The 23758-nt window shown below is 34.0% G+C and overlaps 2 protein-coding genes across 3 annotated transcripts in view; one reads left to right on the forward strand and one right to left on the reverse strand.

Moving 5' to 3' along the window:
- The window catches only part of LOC134842708 (heterogeneous nuclear ribonucleoprotein K-like), a 432138-nt gene that overhangs the window by 104842 nt on the left and 303538 nt on the right, over window positions 1-23758 (reverse strand). The window lies entirely within an intron of this gene.
- LOC134842649 (cilia- and flagella-associated protein 119-like) lies at window positions 1850-7277 on the forward strand. Its single transcript, XM_063859089.1, has 3 exons — window positions 1850-2472; window positions 5404-5516; window positions 5847-7277. Exons 1-3 carry the CDS (start codon window positions 1875-1877, stop codon window positions 6048-6050), a joined length of 915 nt encoding a protein of 304 aa, XP_063715159.1. The 5' UTR covers window positions 1850-1874; the 3' UTR covers window positions 6051-7277.

Here is a 23758-nt window from a genome sequence, read left to right on the forward strand (position 1 = left end):
AGTCAAACAGGTTTTGATTGCTATGAAAATTGGTGAAATACGGCTTCAACTCTAAAAATCTGTCAACTCTCGTCGAATAACCTTTCTCGTTTGTTTCATGATAAGAAGCAAACACTCCCAAAAATGTGTACTCTCGTTAGACCAACCATCAATAATCAGAAAAAATTGATCAGGTAGCAAAACTGCAATTTGTTTCTCTTCTGCTTTTGCGCCTTAGCTGCCATGTGTTTTTTTTCAGCGTTGGTCGTGATATCGGCTTCAAGTCGTGTATTTTTTCGTAATTTCATCTTCCACGAAGCTGAAGTGTTTGAGACCGTGTACTACCCACTCAATCCATCCATATAATTTCTCGACTGGGAATGAGAAGTGATCTGTAACCAAAGGCTGACCGCCGACTGGCTGGGTTTTCTATTCTGGGTGATGACTTTTATGTAATTGAACAAATAAGTCCAACCGCTACCTTGTCCTTGGGTGATAGTAATTTTTTCTTCTGTGTTGGTCATTAATTGGTCAATTGAGCAATCTCTCCCCCCCCCTTCCACCGTAATGACCAACTGAGCTCTCTCTCCCCCCCCCCCCCCCCAGCAAAAACGGTAAAACGCTACAAAAAGACGTCAGCAAACGCAAGTACATGGTTAATGTGTTCGTAGCACGCAATCAGTTGACCGAGTGAAATTTTATTTTTTTTTGCAAAATTTTGTTTGTATGGCCCCATCGAGCAAAGCGACTTACCAGGGTTGGTGCTCTAGCCTTATATCTGAATATCAAAAACTATTCTCCGCAGCACATTAAAGTTGCTTTTTTTTCATTTAGGACAGAAAAAAGGCGCGTTATGCGACCCAAGTCGCCTTAGTTTTATTGATTCTTTTTTCACTCTGAATGTAATTTTTGAGCTCAGATATTGTAAATTTTGGCGTTCCACTATCGTTGAAGACACTGATTTATGATTTCATACCAATTTTGATGTGGTTAAAAACATGTCTCAAGTACCTTTTGAGCTATCTACCCCCCACGCGAGAATGGGTGAAGATTGCCCAATTGATTCGGTCAATTAATTGGTGTGTTCCAATCAATTAACATACGTGGCAATCAATTAAATGGGCAAATTAATTGGTCACCCAATTAATTTTTTCGAAACCCTGTTTAATTGGTATTGAATGATTGAAAAAAAGTGGAAACGCTTTGCAACTGTTTTTTAGTTCTTTTTTTGCAAAATCTGCATATTGGTTTTACAAAAACAATTGCCTGTCGCCTGCACACTAATTTTTTTGATTGACTGAATCATAGCTTGCTTAGGTCGTTTTTATACAGATTAAATTTCAGAAGTCTTGATGTGTTGCCCTGAGGGACACCTTGGCACAATGTTGTCCAATCTGGCTCAATGTAATTGAATTTGTTTTTTTTTTGTTTTAGGGAAACGGAAGTTACTCGCTTAAGTAAATATTCAAAAAATAACTTGAACTAGTTTGTCCAAAGCCATTTATAAGTAATGAGATCTGAAAACTGTCAAAAAAAGTTTTAAAGGCAGGATCAACCGTTGAACAATTTAACTGGTGAGCAAAATTTAGAAAAAAAACATGCACTAAATTTTTCGACAGTGGCTGAAGAGAAAAGACGAATCAAAATCGACAATTTTTTTTATGAAGTATTTTAGGGGTAATTTTAAATTCAGTTGTGAAAGTGTGCAAATACTCGGTTTCCTTTAGCGTTATCTGTATTATCGTGGCTTGCTTATGCGAAGTGCAACTTGGTCTCTGTGTAAAACTGTATTAGCTTGTTTGGATTTCTATTATGTGTCCGAGGCCTTAACTTGTATCTGGGTTAGATTTAAAAAATATTCTGCATAAAGTAGAATTTTTTAGATAGTTAACATTATGACGCAGGGATCACTGGCTCCAAAATCTGCTGCTGGCATTACCACCGTAACTACTGCAGATTCGGAAGGTTTTAGACGCGGAAATGTTGTCACAGATGTGCGCCTGCCTCGAGACTTGAAAGCGAAAGTACTCATCTGGAATGACATAGCCGTAGAGAATCTCTCGGAGATAAATTCTAAATGGGAAAGCGTTGTGGAGGTCAAAGATTTCCTGGCTTCTCTGTTCAATCTAGAAAACTACAAGGAGAACAAACCGGAAACAGTTTTAGTGGACTTGTATTACTATTCTCTGCAGTTTTCGAAACAGTCTAATTTCAGTTTGGAACAAACCTCTGCATTGTTTTCCATTATCAAGAGTATACATGAGGCAGCAATTGAAACACCGTTCAATAATCTTCCTCAATGCTACAAGTACATGAAAGATCTAATTCTGTGCCACAGCGTCAAGCGACCCCCATTCGGAATCGAGCTATTTGGCCCTGAAGAAGCTAAATTGGTATCAGAGTATATCGTCAATTCTTACTTTCGGCACTTCAAGCTCTACAAATTCGTTTTTACGCCAAAACTACAGCTTGATGTCAGTTTCAATTACAAAGGTAATAATCAGAATACACCCAAAATATGCGAGCGCAAGTTACTTGTAATCGGGAACTAGACTTTTCTCGTTAGCAACTTTTCTTGCAAATCTGTAAGGAATACGTTTAGTTACTTTCATGTGCAGGTTGACATGCTCGACTTTTTGAACTTCAAATACAACTATCATCATTTAGGAATTCGTTTAAGGCAGGAGTTAATTTTTTCTTAATATTTTTATTACACTTGCGATTAGCAAGCGTAATAAAATCGGATTATAGACTTTTTTGGGCTAAAACTAGTTCAACAAAATCAGTTGAATCACTTATGATGATCATATGCTGCTGGCATGCTCAGTTTCATGGAAGTTCATATTTTAATACTGGGAACTAGTTACTACTGGAACATGCTATATCTAGAACATGATGCATTCTATGTATAATTATAGAATTCCACCGGCTTATTTACCGATTTTTTTCGTTAAAATGTCCGATAGTTTCGTTGAGATTGATTAATCTCTGGCATCAATTTTCTAATGCCACAAGTCAACCCGATAAGATTTCTTTAAAAAAACTTAACTAATTTAAACATGAAAGAAATACACTTTCGAGAGAGGATACAAATTTGAATCGAATACAATTTTTTTCAAGAGTTGATGAACGTAGTTCAATCTCTTATATAGGCTGTGGTGATTTTGTCTGTTTGTTTTTCAGGAAAAGTCTTAAAATGCTCTTAAAACAAAAACTCATTCTTACTTTTAAATGCATATATGAATACCCTTAGTTAAATTTGCACTTTTTTTGTTTAATTCAAGTTCATTTGCTAGAGGGTAGGCTAAATGCACTCTTCAATTATGAAAGCTTAAATGGCGCGAAAAAATTTGATCGATTTCTAGTTTCGAAAGTGGATTTCAATTTTTAGATTTCCTCAAAAACTTTTAATATTCCAGATTTCTCAATTGTGGTCAATTTTTTCACAAAAGTGCCAATTATAAATTGATAATTGCTCTTGAAATTCAAAGATCTTTAAGGCTATTTATTTTTAGCTTACAACTCTATAATTGGAGTTTTTTTTCAATTTTTGGTTTGTTTCGGTTCATTGACTTTTTTCCAACTGTCTGTTGGCTATCTTTTTGTTTTTCTACTTCGTCTTTCAATTAAAACCGTGATCTAAGTTCTTTTTGCACAATTTTGAGCGTCATGGTGCTTTCATTCTATATTTGTTGTATCGCAAGCGCTGCGAAGCTCACCTTCATCTCTGAGTTGAAAATTGCATTCAATTTTATTGTTATTAATGTTTTTGGATTTGTGGTTTCCGTGGCGGAATGTAATTTGACTGCAGAATCTATGATTAGTTTTTTGTTTCATATAATATCTCTGAAATGGTCCCTAAAATCGATTGCCTATGTTCTTCGCTTTTTCTAATTGAAACCTCATTCAAAAAGTCAGAACTTTGAGTTCTTGTGGGTTTCGCGACATAATTTTATTTCGCTTGTCGTTCAAAAATCAAAACACCACGTTCTGGCCGTTCAATTTTTTAGTTCAATGGTAAATTAAACATTGTTTTTTTTACCCTTGCGATAAGCAAGGGTTTGGCAATCGGGTACTAGACTTCTTTTTCCCGTAAACAACTTTGTCCACAGGGATTATCTCTACCTTGTTTCATATTGTATTCATGTAGCGTCTCGGACAAATTAGCCTGGAGGTAACAAACATGCTTGGGACGACCAAGGTCCTGGGATCGAATCTGACCAGGACGTGTTTTTTTTTCAAACGGGAAATATTCTGTTTCAATTAAAATAGTCGGTCGCTGCTTAGTTGTAACATCTTGAAATTGGTTTTTTCTACGCGCGTTTTCGTCAATGTTCTTTTTTGTGTTTGATTTACGCCTATAGTTTATAATTTTACTTTCCTTGGCTTCGTATTTCCTTTGCTTTTTTTGTTTCGCTCAAGAAAATCCTCTACCCAAATTTTTTCGGCCTGTTTTTCATCGGCTTAATGATCTAATTGTGAGCTGTTTCAAGCTAAATACAATTTTTACACTCCGCTCCGCACTTTTCAAGTTTGTTTATGTTTACCAATCCGTTTGTTGAAATTTCATTTTCGTTTAGGATTTTTTTCGCTTTTTGCAAAAACTTCAGTTTTTTTCGCTTCTGTATAATTGGCTATCCCCAGTTTGTTTAAGAAAAAAAACTTATGGCCTTCAAACAAGTCGAAGTTTTGAAGCTGGTAGCTTTCTGGAAAACTATTGGCTCCACGCAAAAACCACCCGGCCAATTCTCAGGTTTTGTTCAATCGAAAAACCCGGCTTGAGGAATTCTCTGTTCTTAAGCGACCATAACCTGTTTTTTTGCAGAAAAACGTTATGGATTTTGGAAAGTCTTTTGACCGTTTTTTTAGAAACTTTTTGAATTTTCTTATAATGTACGCGATCAAATCTGAGATTAAAAGTTCCTTTGAAAGAACAGGTTGCGATAATTGTTCATGCAGAAGCGGCGACTCCTCACTTTTTTATAAGAGAAATGATATCTTCTTGGGAAAATTGATTATCTCAACATTTCTTCTTATTCTTCTCACTTAGTAGAGAAACAAGGAAAGTTTAAGGCAAAGTGCAATTTTTGAAATAATGCTTTTCGTGCCGCATCAGCATAGTAAATTTGTTCAATATCATGTACGTAACTCCAGCTTTACCAGGGCCCCTAGTTGTTTTTTTATCGAGACATACCTAACTTTAAGTTTACCTATTTTTTTAGCATCTAAAATTTCTCCGACTCATGTTTTTTCTTTGTTTGTTTGTATCGCAAATGGTGCGAAGCTGGGCTTCGCTTCTGTGTTTAATCTTATGCTATCAATCAAGTCTTCCATCTTTTTTTTGAGAATAATGTGAGTATTTAAGTGCTTTCAAAATTAGTAATACATAGCGAATCATTGCTTATTGAAGTTAATGGATTACAGGTCTGTACGACACAGGGAGTGAAGCGTCCGCTGAAGAGCAGGAGTCAAAGCCAGGCACTGCAGCCACTGGAATCACCGTTGAAATCGCAGACGAGGACGAAGAGGAGGAGGAGGTACGCCGACAAACTTTTATTTTTGATGAAAATGATTTAAAAATTTTGCTTAGATTTTATTAGATTTAATATGGTGCTGTTTGAACAAAAGGTGTAACCCTATTCTAAATCCTGTTCGACTCAATTATTTGATAACAAAACTATGCGAAAACGTTTTATAAAACATAAATATTTGAATAATTTAATTAAAATTGTGCATCAAGTCATTTAAGTCTTATTTTTTTCGAATATTGGCTTTTTTGCCTAGAAAGTGGTGCGAAGCTCTGCTTCGTCGCCGTGTCAAATTAAGTTTTAGGCAGTGTTATTTTGTGTTTTTCTTCTATTGACCAGGATGAGACGCCGGCGATGAAGGAGTTGAAGAATATAATACAGGAGGAGTTGGACAAACACTTGAAAGAGATGAAGAGTTCCCTGGAGGAGAACATAAAGAATAATGACGAAGTGATGAACCAGAAGCTACAGTCGATCGAGGAGACCCAGTCTACTGTCGCCCCTGGAAAGAGACCCGGAAGCAAGGGCGGCAAGAAGAAATAAACATACATACTTGACTTAACTAACCGGATCTAGTGATCAATCTCGCCCTCTTTATGATATCTAGTAATGAAATGAACCCTCACTACCAAAAATCTAGTTATATTTAGACCGGGTCTAGGACAACAAGCCGACGGGACTTCAAGCCGAAGGGACTTCAAGCCGAAATTAAAACTTTACAAGTACCTCAAAACACTATTTTATCATCTGTAAAACGTTATTTTTTTTAAAAATTTTGGCAAGTTTAGCCCATAATAAACGTTATTCATGACAATGCACCGCTTGTGATTGGCATCCGTTAATAACATCAGCCGGTTTTTGAAATGCATAAATTATAAACTTGAAAAATGCCTTCAACCATGTTTTACTTTCCAACTTTCCGAAACATCATTTGAAGGCTTAAATTTTATGAAAACGCCAATAACTTGTGAAGAAAGATCATGAAATTCGGAATTTCTTCAAAATGGTTTTCAAATTAATCATATTTCACTAGTTTATAAGGAACTATTCGGCTTGAAGTCCCTAATTTTACGATTCGGCTTGAAGTCCCGTCGGCTTGATGTCCGGCACCCATTTAGACCTGATAAATGTTAGACCTAATTAGCTGTGCCGAGTTGTCAATCAAGCTGCTACGTGAGGAAACCGATAAATTAAAAGCGTGAGCTATAGCTAATTTACCCGAACTCATCTTGCAGAGGATAGTATATAGGGGGTGGCTCCGAACATGAGATATGAGCGCATAGCATGAATCAAACAGCTGTCCTATTTTCAAAAATGAAGTTTTTTGTGTGGGGGGGATTGCTTAAGAGATCCGTAAAAAATCAAATCTCAAAATGGGTTAATCTCAACCAGATGCACTTGATATCATCTTTTTCATTTCATCATGAGCCATGTCTAATTTTCCCAAAAATGTGTTCGTCGTGCTAATTGATTTTCTTTACTCAATGCAACCGCAAATTTAAGCCATTAGTTGCATTCTGTATACCTGAGTAATGTGCTCTTTTTAAAGAAAGTTGTCCTGGTAAATTTTAAAAAATTTTAAAAAACAGTTTCCTGTCAGGGTATAAACATCAATTGTAAAAAAATATAACTTGACAGCTTGTAAATCATTAATGGAATATCAATGGAAACTAAAACCATCATTAAATTGAGGCGTGTATACTTGTAAATATGTAAATAAATTGCCATTAAAGCAAGAGTGTACGATTGTAAAATAAAAATATTCTTCTATATTTTTGAGTCGCATTTTCAAGAGAAAAAACAAAAAAAGAGAAGCTAGATTTAATCAGTGAATAGGCAATCCAAATGAGTTGCCAATCAATTGGCATTCAGAATGTTCGAAGTTGGAAATCGCGCTCAGAATGTACTGGAACAGTGTTTAAGGCTTATTGCTGAAGAAGAGGGTAAGAACTTAGTGGGCTCTTTTCTAATTATTTAGTTGTTATGTGCTATGGCTAAATGCGTGATGTTACGATGCAACGTAAGAAGAACAAATCAGATCACATTTTTTAGTTTGTTAAACATGCCATTGCATTTTGACAATGGTAAAGAAGTTTTCAATATTGAAATTCAAATATAGTGGAGTGGAAAAGAGCCAGTGTTACTTAGTATGTACGTGTTAATGAACAAAGTTAATTTTCACTTGTCAAGGTTGATCAGTTTTTTTAAGAATGGATGATCGTAGTGAAGTTTCTTATAATGCTCGTGGTGGTTTTTTTTTCGGGGAAAAGTCTTAATTTGTTTACGATCACTTTTGATGTCTCGCGATTTGACTTTTGATTACCTGTGTTTAGTTCATTTCCTTTGTTACAAGGAAAGCAAAATTTCCTATCAGTAGCAAAAGTGTAAAGGTCACAAAAACTTAATCGACTTCAAGGTTCGAAAATGGATTTTAATTTTCGAGACTTCGCAGCGGAATAAAGACTACCTGCTGATCCAGTTTTCTCAAATTGAATTAATTTGTCAAAAAAGTGTCAATCATAATTTTTTTGCAGAAAATTAAAGAGCTCCAAGGCGATTTAATGTTTCAGTGCAATTCGAAAGCTTAAGTTTTTTTTTTCTGATTACTACTTGCATGCATTAACTCCGTACCAGCTGTCTCTTCGCAATTTTGTATTCAGGAAATTTTCTCGCTCAAAGTTTTAATTTATCGCTATGAATTGGCTTTTTAAGTACACTTCAAGCTTAGTTGGTTAAAAGCAGGCATGTTACGCTGATCAAAAACCGAAGTGCAAAAGGCGCAAAAAATGTTTAATACTTAAAGTTTCAAAATTGAAACTTAGTTTTTAAACTTGCTATATCAAGGGTATTGTAATTCTGAAATAGCTCATTCTCCATTTGATCAATTTGTTGACTATTAATTGCCAATATTTTGTTGTTGAGATGCCACTATGTACAATTTTATGGGAGTTTAGCAAGCATTGTTGAGCGGCTATGCACATTGATATAGCTATAAACATCTATTAATGTTTAAATGCGGGCTTCGCATTCCCGATGTTTAAGCTGATTCAACGTATTATTCTTGCACGTTTAGCGAAAGAATCTTAACACATTTCAGCTATCGTATATCGCAATGCTTAAGTTTTTTTGGCAATGGTAAGGCCCGAGTTTAAGGCTGTAGCTGTCATAACACATTAGAGGGGAGGATATAGGCATCGCAGTGTTGAGTAGTGTCAAATTCATCCATCTATTCTCAGCTATTTATGTCTTTTGTCCATTGAACGGACGTGCCTCTTGACATATGTTTAAGAAGACCCTATTTTGATCTTCTCGAGTTTTGAGTTTTTTGTTTCAAAGTTTATTTCACGAAATACATTTAACTAACCTCTGATGAGGTGGTATCAAGTTTTGAATATATGGCGATTTTTGTGATTTTTACTGGGCCGATACTTTGCAAATTGCAAAATTCTCGACACTATAGTGATGTGCTATCAGGTATTCTCAGGCTTTGAATATGTTGCCCTCAGTTATTACTCCCTCAACCGTGTTAGTGTCCAAGTTATGACATTTTCAATAACTTATGTTAAACAATTTCACACAAAATGATATTGCGAACATCAATTTGGGGTGCTTTTTCCGTAGTATCAGGGAATGGACATCTATATTTCAACTTCGAGTGTTCAAATCTTTCTGATTATTGAGATATCACTTTTTATAGGATTTTTTCAATAAAATTATTCAATATAAAAAAGATAGATTTTATAAATTTGAAGCTAGGTTTGAAACCATCACCTCTGGTAGGGCAGTGTTAGTGTTCTTAAGGGTTACAAATCTGGCCTCAAATCATGACGATCTATGAAGTAAAAATCGTTTTAGCTGCTCCTCTTCATTCCTACGCTTGAGTTTAATTTCGTTGTTTTAATAATATATTTTAATTATTAGTAACTTTAACATTCATCAATCTGTATGAAGCCCCGCGGGTGCATGTTAAATGCTAGACTTTTAAAAATCAACAGGTTTTTGCATTAAGTTTTTGACATAAAAAAATTTGCTATTTTGGTTTTTTGAAGGAAAAGTCTTGAAATTTTTCACGCTTAAATTTGATTTTCATGGCTAAAGTTTCTATGTTTCTAAGTTCATTTCATTTCTTTTACTGAATGTAAAGCAAACTTAACTATCGAACAGCACAAGCGTAAAGTTCACAAAAACCCTACTAAATTTCTAATTTCAAAAGTTAAATTTCAGATTTCACAAAAGTAAATGATCCAGTTTGCCTAACTTGAGCTAATGTCATTAAAAAGTGTAAATCATAAAATATTCTTCAAATTCAAAAAAGAGCCATATATGTCTGGAATTCAAAACTTGAAATTTTCCAAAAAGAAAAAAAAAGATTTTTTTTTGTTTCCCTGCATGCATTTACTCTTCTAAGTGTAGGTGTATGTTTACTGTGTTCTTTCTTTCGCATGTTTAACGATGTTTCAGCTACATCATATATTGCAATGCTTCAGAAAGATTTAGAAAAACCTCCCTAAGTTTGAAAATCTCAATACTTTGGTGGGGTGCCGTCAAGGTACCTTCACCTCAGGATGTGTTTGTCCTCTGACCCCCAAAGATCATCAATTTGGTGTGCTTTCTCAGTACTATCAGGAGATGCACATCTATCTTTCAACTTCGAGTGCTCAAATCTTTCTGATTATCGAGATATCACGTTTTATAGGATTTTTTCAATATAAATTTTCTAATTTTAATTGTAAATTCAATTTAAACAATCTTTTTATAAACCATAAATATTTGAATAATTTAATTAAAATTGTGCATCGAGTCATTTAAGTCTTATTTTTTTTTCGAATATTGGCTTTTTTGCCTAGAAAGTGGTGCGAAGCTCTGCTTCGCCGCCGTGTCAAATTAAATTTTAGGCAGTGTTATTTTGTGTTTTTCTTCTATTGACCAGGATGAGACGCCGGCGATGAAGGAGTTGAAGAATATAATACAGGAGGAGTTGGACAAACACTTGAAAGAGATGAAGAGTGCCCTGGAGGAGAACATAAAGAATAATGACGAAGTGATGAACCAGAAGCTACAGTCGATCGAGGAGACCCAGTCTACTGTCGCCCCTGGAAAGAGACCCGGAAGCAAGGGCGGCAAGAAGAAATAAACATACATACTTGACTTAACTAACCGGATCTAGTGATCAATCTCGCCCTCTTTATGATATCTAGTAATGAAATGAACCATCACTACCAAAAATCTAGTTATATTTAGACCTGATAAATGTTAGACCTAATTAGCTGTGCCGAGTTGTCAATCAAGCTGCTACGTGAGGAAACCGATAAATTAAAAGCGTGAGCTATAGCTAATTTACCCGATCTCATCTTGCAGAGGATAGTATATGGGGGGTGGCTCCGAACATGAGATATGAGCGCATAGCATGAATCAAACAGCTGTCCTATTTTCAAAAATGAAGTTTTTGTGTGTGGGGGGGGATTGCTTAAGAGATCCGTAAAAAATCAAATCTCAAAATGGGTTAATCTCAACCAGATGCACTTGATATCATCTTTTTCATTTCATCATGAGCCATGTCTAATTTTCCCAAAAATGTGTTATCGTCATGCTAATTGATTTTCTTTACTCAATGCAACCGCAAATTTAAGCCATTAGTTGCATTGTGTATACCTGAGTAATGTGCTCTTTTTAAAGAAAATTGTCCTGGTAAATTTTAAAAAATTTTAAAAAACAGTTTCCTGTCAGGGTATAAACATCAATTGTAAAAAATTATAACTTGACAGCTTGTAAATCATTAATGGAATATCAATGGAAACTAAAACCATCATTAAATTGAGGCGTGTATACTTGTAAATATGTAAATAAATTGCCATTAAAGCAAGAGTGTACGATTGTAAAATAAAAATATTCTTCTATATTTTTGAGTCGCATTTTCAAGAGAAAAAACAAAAAAAGAGAAGCTAGATTTAATCAGTGGATAGGCAATCCAAATGAGTTGCCAATCAATTGGCATTCAGAATGTTCGAAGTTGGAAATCGCGCTCAGATTGTACTGGAACAGCGTTTAAGGCTTATTGCTGAAGAAGAGGGTAAGAACTTAGTGGTCTCTTTTCTAATTATTTAGTTGTTATGTGCTATGGCTAAATGCGTGATGTTACGATGCAACGTAAGAAGAACAAATCAGATCACTTTTTTTAGTTTGTTAAACATGCCATTGCATTTTGACAATGGTAAAGAAGTTTTCAATATTGAAATTCAAATATAGTGGAGTGGAAAAGAGCCAGTGTTACTTAGTATGTACGTGTTAATGAACAAAGTTAATTTTCGCTTGTCAAGGTTGATCAGTTTTTTTAAGAATGGATGAACGTAGTGAAGTTTCTTATAATGCTCGTGGTGGTTTTTTTTTCGGGGAAAAATCTTAATTTGTTTACGATCACTTTTGATGTCTCGCGATTTGACTTTTGATTACCTGAGTTTAGTTCATTTCCTTTGTTACAAGAAAAGCAAAATTTGCTATCAGTAGCAAAAGTGTGAAGGTCACAAAAACTTTATCGACTTCAAGGTTCGAAAATGGATTTTAATTTTCGAGACTTCGCAGCGGAATAAAGACTACCTGCTGATCCAGTTTTCTCAAATTGAATTAATTTGTCAAAAAAGTGTCAATCATAATTTTTTTGCAGAAAATTAAAGAGCTCCAAGGCGATTTAATGTTTCAGTGCAATTCGAAAGCTTAAGTTTTTTTTTTCTGATTACTACTTGCATGCATTAACTCCGTACCAGCTGTCTCTTGGCAATTTTGTATTCAGGAAATTTTCTCGCTCAAAGTTTTAATTTATCGCTATGAATTGGCTTTTTAAGTACACTTCAAGCTCAGTTGGTTAAAAGCAGGCATGTTACGCTATTCAAAAACCGAAGTGCAAAAGGCGCAAAAAATGTTTAATACTTAAAGTTTCAAAATTGAAACTTAGTTTTTAAACTTGCTATATCAAGGGTATTGTAATTCTGAAATAGCTCATTCTCCATTTGATCAATTTGTTGACTATTAATTGCCAATATTTTGTTGTTGAGATGCCACTATGTACAATTTTATGGGAGTTTAGCAAGCATTGTTGAGCGGCTATGCACATTGATATAGCTATAAACATCTATTAATGTTTAAATGCGGGCTTCGCATTCCCGATGTTTAAGCTGATTCAACGTATTATTCTTGCACGTTTAGCGAAAGAATCTTAACACATTTCAGCTATCGTATATCGCAATGCTTAAGTTTTTTTGGCAATGGTAAGGCCCGAGTTTAAGGCTGTAGCTGTCATAACACATTAGAGGGGAGGATATAGGCATCGCAGTGTTGAGTAGTGTCAAATTCATCCATCTATTCTCAGCTATTTATGTCTTTTGTCCATTGAACGGACGTGCCTCTTGACATATGTTTAAGAAGACCCTATTTTGATCTTCTCGAGTTTTGAGTTTTTTGTTTCAAAGTTTATTTCACGAAATACATTTAACTAACCTCTGATGAGGTGGTATCAAGTTTTGAATATATGGCGATTTTTGTGATTTTTACTGGGCCGATACTTTGCAAATTGCAAAATTCTCGACACTATAGTGATGTGCTATCAGGTATTCTCAGGCTTTGAATATGTTGCCCTCAGTTATTACTCCCTCAACCGTGTTAGTGTCCAAGTTATGACATTTTCAATAACTTATGTTAAAAAATTTCACACAAAATGATATTGCGAACATCAATTTGGGGTGCTTTTTCAGTAGTATCAGGGAATGGACATCTATATTTCAACTTCGAGTGTTCAAATCTTTCTGATTATTGAGATATCACTTTTTATAGGATTTTTTCAATAAAATTATTCAATATAAAAAAAGATAGATTTTATAAATTTGAAGCTAGGTTTGAAACCATCACTTCTGGTAGGGCAGTGTTAGTGTTCTTAAGGGTTACAAACCTGGCCTCAAATCATGACGATCTATGAAGTAAAAATCGTTTTAGCTGCTCCTCTTCATTCCTACGCTTGAGTTTAATTTCGTTGTTTTAATAATATATTTTAATTATTAGTAACTTTAACATTCATCAATCTGTATGAAGCCCCGCGGGTGCATGTTAAATGCTAGACTTTTAAAAATCAACAGGTTTTTGCATTAAGTTTTTGACATAAAAAAATTTGCTATTTTGGTTTTTTGAAGGAAAAGTCTTAAAATTTTTCACGCTTAAATTTGATTTTCATGGCTAAAGTTTCTATGTTTCTAAGTTCATTTCATTTCTTTTACTGAATGTAAAGCAAACTTAACTATCGAACAGCACAAGCGTAAAGTTCACAAAAACCCTACTAAATTTCTAATTTCAAAAGTTAAATTTCAGATTTCACAATAGTAAATGATCCAGTTTGCCTAACTTGAGCTAATGTCATTAAAAAGTGTAAATCATAAAATATTCTTCAAATTCAAAAAAGAGCCATATATGTCTGGAATTCAAAACTTGAAATTTTCCAAAAAGAAAAAAAAAGTTTTTTTTTTTGTTTCCTTGCATGCATTTACTCTTCTAAGTGTAGGTGTATGTTTACTGTGTTCTTTCTTTTGCATGTTTAACGAAACAATTTCTTTATGTTTCAGCTACATCATATATTGCAATGCTTCAGAAAGATTTAGAAAAACCTCTCTAAGTTTGAAAATCTCAATACTTTGGTGGGGTGCCGTCAAGGTACCTTCACCTCAGGATGTGTTTGTCCTCTGACCCCCAAAGATCATCAATTTGGGGTGCTTTCTCAGTACTATCAGGAGATGCACATCTATCTTTCAACTTCGAGTGCTCAAATCTTTCTGATTATCGAGATATCACGTTTTATAGGATTTTTTCAATATAAATTTTCTAATTTTAAATGTAAATTCAATTTAAATAGGAAATTCAATTTAAATTTGTTGCGTTTTTCAATTTACCAGATGTTTTTTTAATATTTAGTGAAAGTTTTCAATAAATTTAGTTTTAAAACAGTTTTTAAAGAAGTTAGATTTTGAAAAAAATGAAGTTAGGTTTGAAACGTTCAGCTCTGGTAGGGTAGTGTTAAGTTCTTCTCAAGGGTTTCAAATGTGGCCTCAAATCATGATGATCTACGAAATAAAAATCGTTTTAGATGCCCCTCTTCATTCTACGGTTGAGTTTATTTTAGTTTTTATAGTATATTTTATTTATAAGTACTTTTACCGTGCATAAATCTGTATGATGCCTCGAAGGTGCATGTTGAATGCTAGATTTTTTGGAAATCAAGAGATTTTGCATATGTAAGTTTTTTGACATTAAAAAATTTGCTGTTTTGGTTTTTTGCATGAAAAGTCTTAAAGTTTTTCACGCTTAAATTTGATTTTTCGTGGCTTGATGTTCTGTGATTCTAAGTTCATTTCGTTTCTTTTACTGAATGTAAAGCACACTTAACTATCGAACAGCACAAGCGTAAAGTTCACAAAAACCACACTAGATTTCTAATTTCAAAAGTTAAATTTCAGATTTCACAATAGTAATTGATCCAGTTTGCCTAACTTGAGCTAATGTCATTAAAAAAGTGTAAATATAAATTATTCTTCAAATTCAAAAAAGAGCCATATATGTCTGAAATTCAAAACTTGAAGTTTTCCAAAAAGAAAAGGTTTTTTTTGTTTCCTTGCATTCATTTACTCTTCTAAGTGTAGGTGTATGTTTACTGTGTTCTTTCTTTGTGAGTTCCGTTCAAATTAAATTGCTACAATGGAGGCAAATAACGCTTTTCAAATACGATTTTCCATTAAAAAAAGTTGGTTCAAAGATTTTTAAAATTGAAAGTGCATAAGCGTGATGTTACGGCACGACCCTTGAAAATTTGGAGCAATATTTTGTTTGGATGCGGTTGAGTGTTTTTTGTTTTTTATTCCCGCAAAATCAGGTACCAAAAATAGTCATCAGAATCAGTTCAGTGATATATCATACTAAAGCCCTTTCAGTTGCGATTATTAAATTTGATAAAATGTTCACAATGCTGAAAAAAACCTTTTGTTTTTCTTTTGTTACTGTTTTTTTGTTGATTTGACAAAATTTTAACATGTTTAAAGACTTTTATCTGGATTCCAGAGACCTACGGACACCATTTCATCCGACTATCCCGTGCACAGATTGGCCTCGTAATGAAAGATGGGAAAATTTTTCAGATATTTATTTATGAATATGGACCGAACATTTTTTGCTTCTTGCACAGCAACTGGCTATCTTTGCTGAATTATAATTTTCTTTCAGTTTTTTTTAGTTCGTTGACACTTTTCCGATTTTTTTTGACTATTTATTGAAAGCTTTTATCTATCTGAGAGCATCAAGTTTTTGTTTTTCAGTTTTCCTTGGGCGTTTTTCAAAAACTTTTTTCTTGATTTTTCTTAGGAGCTAAACACAACTGATTAAAGGGACCTAAATTAGCAATTTATCAATTTCCTTTTCGTTTTCACCATTTTTCTGATAGTGGCTGGAAGGAACTATAGTGCAGGATGTATTTTCGCCCAATTATGATTGCCTTTAAAAATTAGAAAGCTCGGAGGGGCTATGATTGGTATCAGATTTAAACCCTATTTGTTGTGATTCGGATTCTGAATTTTTCCGTTTTTCAGACTAATTTACACCACAAAATGATAGAGAGAATTGAACTTCTTGTCTAATTTAACTGCATTTTCAACGTTACTTTAGCCATAATGACTTCAATCTGGAGATTTTTATCTAAGGGAACCCACTCTCACCGCCTGGAAAAAAAAACAACGGAAAAAAGGGAGAAAATCAAAACAGAATTAAGGAGTTTTGGTTTTGTTTCTGCTTCAAAAATTTTCCATTTCATTTCAGCCATTGTTTACAAAATCTTTATCCAATTAACTCGGAGTTTTTAAAAGAAGACCCGAGTTAAATTTAAATGAAATTTTAATTTGCCTGATGTCGCTTAATGTAATTTTTCGTTGGTTTTTAAAAGAAATATACGGAAGAGTTAGGGTGGTAGTTTGAAAGAAATTTTCATTGCACCTCTGTTCTGTGACTGGTCGATAGGTAACATCCTTCATCCTGAAAACCGCAACCTTCATATAGAAAGGTAACGAGTGCGGTAACTTCTCGGATGAAGGCAGCTGGTTTGCACTTGGCCATATTTCATGTGTGTGGCTGCAAAAAAAATGAAACAAATAAGCATTTAGTGAAGAAGTGCATGCTTTTTTCAATCAAAATCACTACTTCGTGAGTGGAGCTATTAGGATGTCCAGTTTGAAGCAAGCAAACATAATTCTTGTTGGTTAAAAGCACTGCCCCATCACATGTTTCGGAACATCCATTCGATACACGTGTAGAAAACCAGCGCATGTCAGGATCAGTGCTGAATGTTGAAGCACACTCATGATGAAGAGGGACAAAAATGAACAAATATGCGATTCTTCAACACTCAGTGGCAATTGAAGGGGTCCCGCAGTGTCATCTGCTGCTCAACTCAATGTAGGGACCGGCTAAGGCAAAATGGATGACATATATAACACCACGGAAGCAAGGCCTCAAGGTATTTTGGAAGAAGTACGGCTAATAAAAACGACTCCTTTCTTTGTCTTCAACACTTGTTTTCCGGGATGTGAACACTGGAAGCTGCTTAGCTGAATCCTGGCGTGTTAGGTTGACGCGGGGCAGTACAACAGTGCCCAAGTACAACAGTGTCGAAAATGAAAACTGTTCAACAGTGCCGAAAATGAAAACTTTGTTCAACAGTGCCAAAAGTTTGAACAAATTTCAACATAATAAGTGTGGCAATGAAAAACTAAACAGCGATCGTTTACAATCGTAAGTAAAACTTTAGGATTTTGAGCGAGAAAGTTTGCAACTTACACGTTTTCGCGCCAAAATTATTGTTTACTTTGCAGTTGCAGACATATTACCGCCAAAGTTGGAGTGATTTTCTTTGATAATTAGCGTCATTAATTTCCCGCTTTAGAAAATGCGTGTAACTTATTCTGAATTTTTCCCGCCTTTTTTGGCACTGTTGTACTTCGGCACTGTTGAACGCCCCCGTTGACGCTAGATAGAAATAGTGAATCCATAGAAGAGGTACCGGGCACGCTGAAAACAGAATGTATGAAAATGGTTATCTATTATATATTTAAATGCGGGCTTCACTATCTCGCCATGTTTAATATTTAAAAAAAAAATTTTTCGCATGCTTAACGAAACAATTTCTTTATGTTTCAGCTACATCGTATAGTGCAATGTTTCAGAAAGATTTAAAAAACCCTCCCTAAGTTTGAAAATCTCAATACTTTGGTGGGGTGCCGTCAAGGTACCTTCACCTCAACACCAAAGATGACTAGTAATAACGCCTTTTGTGTTCCTAGATATGCGTTTTATTGATTTTTCAATCATTTTCCAAAGTTAATAAAATGGTCAACATTTTGGTGGGTTGATGTCAGGTTGCCACCTTGATATTATTGCTCAATTTTTTTAAGTTTCTGAATTTGACGTGTATTTGATATTTTGAAAGTTTTCATTAAACTAAGATTGAAACGAAGAAAAGAAGAGTCTGATGAATTCAAATTAATTACGCTGAATTAAACGATTGATGACAACAAAGGATTGCAAAGCTCAAGTTTTTTTGGCAATGGTAAGGCCCGAGTTTAAGGCTGTAGCTGTGATAACACAGTAGAGGGGAGATGGCAGGCATCGCAGTGTTGAGTAGTGTCAAATTCATCCATCTATATTTATCTATTTATGTCCATTGTCTATCGAATGGGCGTGTCTCTTGACATCTGTTTAAGAAGTTCCTATTTTGAATGTTAAAAAACCAATTTTTATAATGGTTAAAAATTTTTACTAAACTTATTGCTTTAAAACCTGTTGGAGCACGAATACTGTAACTCCATTTTTGTATGCTTCTAATGCACCATTTCTCATATATTCGCGTTTTGAGTTTCAAGTTTTTCGAATTTTTGAGTTTTTTGTTTCAATGTTTATTTCAACAAATACAATTAACTAACCTATGATGAGGTGTTGTCAAATTGAGGAGACATGACAATTTTTGTCATTTTTACTGCGCCAATATTTCGCAAATTGCGAAATTCTCGCCACTTTAGGGATGTGCTCTCAGGGTATTGAATATGTTGCCTTGAATATGTTGCCTCCAATTATAACTACCTTAATCGTGTTAGTGTCCAAGTTATGCGCTGAATATGTTGCCTCCAATTATAACTACCTTAATCGTGTTAGTGTCCAAGTTATGACATTTTCAATAACTTATGTTAAAAAATTTCTTAAATCATATTGCGAACATCAATTTGGGGTGATTTTTCAGTACTATCAGGGGATGCACATCTATATTTCAAATTCGAGTGCTCAAATTTTTCTGATTATCGAGATATCACGTTTTATAGGATTTTTTCAAAATAAATTTTCTAATTTTAAATGTAAATTCAATTTGAATAGGAAATTCAATTTAAATTTGTTGCGTTTTTCAATTTACCAGATGTTTTTTTTAATATTTAGTGAAAGTTTTCAAAAAATTTAGTTTTAAAACAGTTTTTAAAGAAGTTAGATTTTGAAAAAAAAAATGAAGTTAGGTTTAAAACGTTCAGCTCTGGTAGGGTAGTATTAGGTTCTTCTCAAGGGTTTCAAATGTGGCCTCAAATTATGATGATCTACGAAATAAAAATCGTTTTAGATGCCCCTCTTCAATCTACGGTTGAGTTTAATTTCGTTTTTATAGTATATTTTATTTATAAGTAATTTTACCGTGCATCAATCTGTATGATGCCTCGAAGGTGCATGTTGAATGCTAGATTTTTTAGAAATTAAGAGATTTTGCATATGTAAGTTTTTTGACATTAAAAAATTTGCTGTTCTGGTTTTTTGCATGAAAAGTCTTAAAGTTTTTCACGCTTAAATTTGATTTTTTGTGGCTTCATTTTCCATGTTTCTAAGTTTTTCTTCATTTCTTTTACTGAGTGTAAAGCAAACTTCACTATCAAACAGCACATGCGTAAAGTTTACAAAAACCCTACTAGATTTCTACTTTCAAAAATTTTGATTTTTGCGTTTCGAGTTTTGAGAACTTTTGTGTTTGTTGTAATGTTTATTTTACCAAATACAATTAACTAACCTGTGATGAGGTGCTAGCATGTTTTGAAGATATGACAATTTTCGTGATTTTTACTGCACTGATACTTCGCAAATTGCAAAATTCTAGAAACTATAGTGATGTGCTATCAGGGTATTCTCAGTCGTTGAAAATGTTGCCCTCAATTATAACGCCCTTAACCGTGTTAGTGTCCAAGTTATGACAATTTCAATAATTTATGTTAAAAAGTTTCACACAAAATGATCTTCCCAACATCAACTTGGGGTGTTTTCTCAGTACTATCCGACCAATTTGTGAAAATTTGTTCAATTTAGTTCAAAAAGATCTTAAAGTTGAACTTATTTTGATTAATCAATTCATGAAATAGTAAGCGTTGCTGGATGCTTCGTCTATTGTTACTGTTGCATCAGTCTCGTTGTTTTTTTATAAACTTACACACTTTTAGTTTATTAATTGAGAGGTCATGCAAATTGAATGGCAGAACAATAAAAAAAACTTAATCCAATTAGAAAATTTTTATACTGAAAGAAAAATTCAAAACGAGATGAATCAAAAATTACACAAGGATAACCTGTTGATATGTAATTATAACATAATTTTCTGACCACGAGTGAAAAATAGCGATTTAAGCATAATCGTTTATAGTTGTCTTCAAAAATGAATTTGAAAATTAACAAAAAAAAATCAAAGACATTCTCTGAATGAAGCTTATGAAACTAGTTTTCAATTCAGTAATATCAATTTTTTTTGCTATTAAATTGATATAAATTGCCTAATTAAATAATCTCCGAATTACTTGATCGCTTTACTTACTCGAACTTAGGCTAAAATTTCTAAACAGTTTTTCAGGACATTGGAACAACTTTCTGATTTTTTTTCACATCTTTTGAATCTAGAATGACAAGGCTTAAGTGATTCATCACTCGAATGATTGTAATGATTGCACTAGCGATCCTTGAACGTAGTGTATTAGTTCGAACCGTCTTTTTTTTAACCTTACTCGCAAATAAAATATTCCTTTAATTTGTTCACCTAATTGTCACTTTTGCTATAATCACGATCTGTAGCATTGAACTTTTCCAGAGCTTTTTTTAATGCTTTATTTGCGGCTACCGATTGCGATTAATTGAACGTCCGGGGCTGAATAGTTAGTGCGTTTGACCCAAAATCTGTAGGACACAGGATCGAAAACGACACTTTTTCATGTATCAATTGTACAAATTTGTTCCTTCAATTTAAAACTGGCTCAACTTAGATGCCGAGAGTACCAAAACCCTTTTCTGCAAGCCGTCGTCTGCGCCTGCGAACTGAGACTATCTTGCAAGCAGACCATCTTAAGTCCGGAAATGCATACAATCATTCCAACCGCAATATTTCATACATTTTTGAATATTTCAAATGGAAGAGAATGTTTCAAGAAATAAACTAGAATTTCGAAGAACATTTAAAAAACACAAACCACAATATTATTACCAGCAAAATTCACCGGAACACATGCAGCCATTGAAACAACGGAGGCGCGCTGTCGAAGGTAGCGAAATTGACGAAAGGGATGCAGTAACTAATGAAAACGAAACAGCTGATGACATAGAATGAAGTAGAGCTAAAATATTAATCAAATTACTCAAAAGTATTATAAAACAATCCTTATTCGTCTCACAGCATTTTTCTTTTGATCAAATTGCTCAGCAATATTTAAAAAACAAAATTAACTTCTTTCTTGTACTGTTTTTTTTTCCGCTTCTTTAGGTTTGCCTTTTCACTTGTTAGAGAAAGAGGATATTTTATTCCAGTGTTACAGAGGCTGTCACAGATCAGCTTTCAAAAGTAACAATCGAGCCGTCTTTTATCCTGATAAACATCGGAAGCATCTCATTACAAATACTGATGAGTGGTGATGATTTCTGAACCAACTGAACCAATTACTGAACTATATCAAACACTGATGACGATTTCTGATCCAAATACTGGACAATTTATTCTGAAACCTAAATAAATGCCATTCGGAGATTGTGTTTTCCGATCGCAAAAAATTGAGCAAACTCTTTCAATAATCAGGTGATCGATATTAAAAGTTGACATCCACCTATTCTGTTAACCATTGTTTTAAGATTGGTTTGTGGATTCCGCTGACAATGGATAAGTCCGTGCTTTTAAATTCCGCAATGCTATGGATAATAATTCTACCTCTAGCTTTAAATTGTTCGTATGGAACTTCAATATTAAACAAAATTGCGGAATCCGCTTACAATTTGCGAATCCCCTTACATTTGCGGATTCTGCTTAAAAATTTTGCATATTCCACTTAAATTTGCGGATTCCACTTACATTTTGCAGATTCCACTTACATTTTTTGGAATCCACTTACAGTTGTGGGATATAGATTAACTGTCTTTATTTGCTTGTTGCGGAATTCAACAAAAGAAATATGCCAAATTTTATCGGCAACAAAACAAATATGCCGACAAAATTTACGTTACAGTTATTTGTACGCGGAATCCACGGAACTTTTGTTAGTGGAACCCACTTACATTTTGAAAAATGTTTTGAAATTTGTTTCTGGAATCCAGGAACATACAGACACAAAATTGTGCGCCTATCCAGTTTGGCTTCCTGATGGATTGCAGAAAAAAAATCGATAAATTTTAAAAGTTGTCCAAAAAACCGTCCCACCTGGAAAATATTTTGCGCACGCCACTGCTTGGACTAAATGGGTTTTAAACTGTTATCTTTCTGTTTGCACATGCAACAAGGGTTTGCGACTGAAGCTAAGCTGTGGTAAACGTGTTGGGGACCAACAGATATTCTTCCGCCGCCTCGAAATTGTTGCCTTAGCAGCTATATTATAATTGAACGCGATTTTTCAGAGTGGCAACAAACTAGGCAGAAAAAAACTGGTTTATAATCTACCCATAAACATTTCAAATCCATAAGATACTTTTTAAAATACTAAAACTCAAATTGGTTTTAATTTTGGATCGAAACAGTTATCGTTTTCTGCCTCCTCGAGGCGATCAATTTCACTAAAGCGGTAACTTTAATAAATAATTCACTTTGACATCCAGGAATATGACTAATATCTTAAATTTGGGAAGCAGCAGCATAAAAGTTTCACCTTTCAATTTCGACCGTATAAAAAGACATAGCTTAAGTCGATTTAATAATACTTATGGTATGAAAATTATTTTTTTTTCATAGCAATTTTATACGCAAAAATGCGTTCGAAAGATTATGATCGACACAAATTGGATAGGGCTTCATAAAGATTTCAAACAAAATAACCTAATAATCCAAGTTATTTTCACGTTATTTTCACGTTATTTCTAAGTTAATTTTATCAAAAAAGCTCCAAAAAACCCAGAAAATAGTTGTCGAGAAAACTATGATGAAAACTGTCTAAACTGACTTTTGAAAGATTCTCGATAAAATCCCGATACTTTTCAATTATGAAGTTTTTTTGTTTCACGATAGTTCTAATCCGCAGAATTGAAAATTGATCATTTGACAATGTGTTTTGCTTTGTGCTTTTTTGCGATTTCTTACTCATTTAACTTATTTTCACTTTCTGTTCCGTAGAACAGTACCACTCAATGAAATACTGGTTGTTTGAAATTTTGTATACACTCACTTGTTGTTTCGAGTTCGAGTTTTCCACAATAGGTAAAAAAAAGCCCGGAGAAACGATATGATATTTTTTGTATTTGTCTATGTGCTCGTTAATTATTAATTTGTGGTGATTGAAGTAAACTCCTATTCATTTAGAAGTTGAAACATTTTCTATAAATTCACGGTTCATTTGAGAACATTAATGATTTTTGTCTTTCTGTGTTTTTTTATTTAAATCATGTTTTTCAGCGTTACTGGATAGTTTTTTTACCTATTAGTTAATAGTTTACATCCATCAGTTCAGCGAGCCAGTGTCCAGTTTGTTTCTTAGAGCTGTATCGCTAGCGTAAAGAGTACAGTGAAAAGTAGGAAGATGTTACAACAATTATCAATACTTTTATGTAAACTATGAAATTAGGGAACAAGGTTAGAGCCTCGGTAACTCCTAACTGAATGATTTCAACTTCGGAATTGAACGGCTCTATAAAAGTTAATTCACTTCTATTGCTCAAAGTTCAATTAGGGATAACACTCACATTCCCTCCTATTCTGA

This window comes from Symsagittifera roscoffensis, chromosome 3, assembly GCF_963678635.1.
Source record: "Symsagittifera roscoffensis chromosome 3, txSymRosc1.1, whole genome shotgun sequence".
NCBI lineage: Eukaryota > Metazoa > Xenacoelomorpha > Acoela > Convolutidae > Symsagittifera > Symsagittifera roscoffensis.

Coding starts and splice junctions, on each gene's coding strand:
- LOC134842649 (XM_063859089.1), top strand. CDS start 1,875: ATGACGCAGGGATCACTGGCTCCAAAATCTGCTGCTGGCATTACCACC. Junction 2,473..5,403: donor TGTCAGTTTCAATTACAAAG/GTAATAATCAGA, acceptor AATGGATTACAG/GTCTGTACGACACAGGGAGT. Junction 5,517..5,846: donor AGGACGAAGAGGAGGAGGAG/GTACGCCGACAA, acceptor TCTATTGACCAG/GATGAGACGCCGGCGATGAA.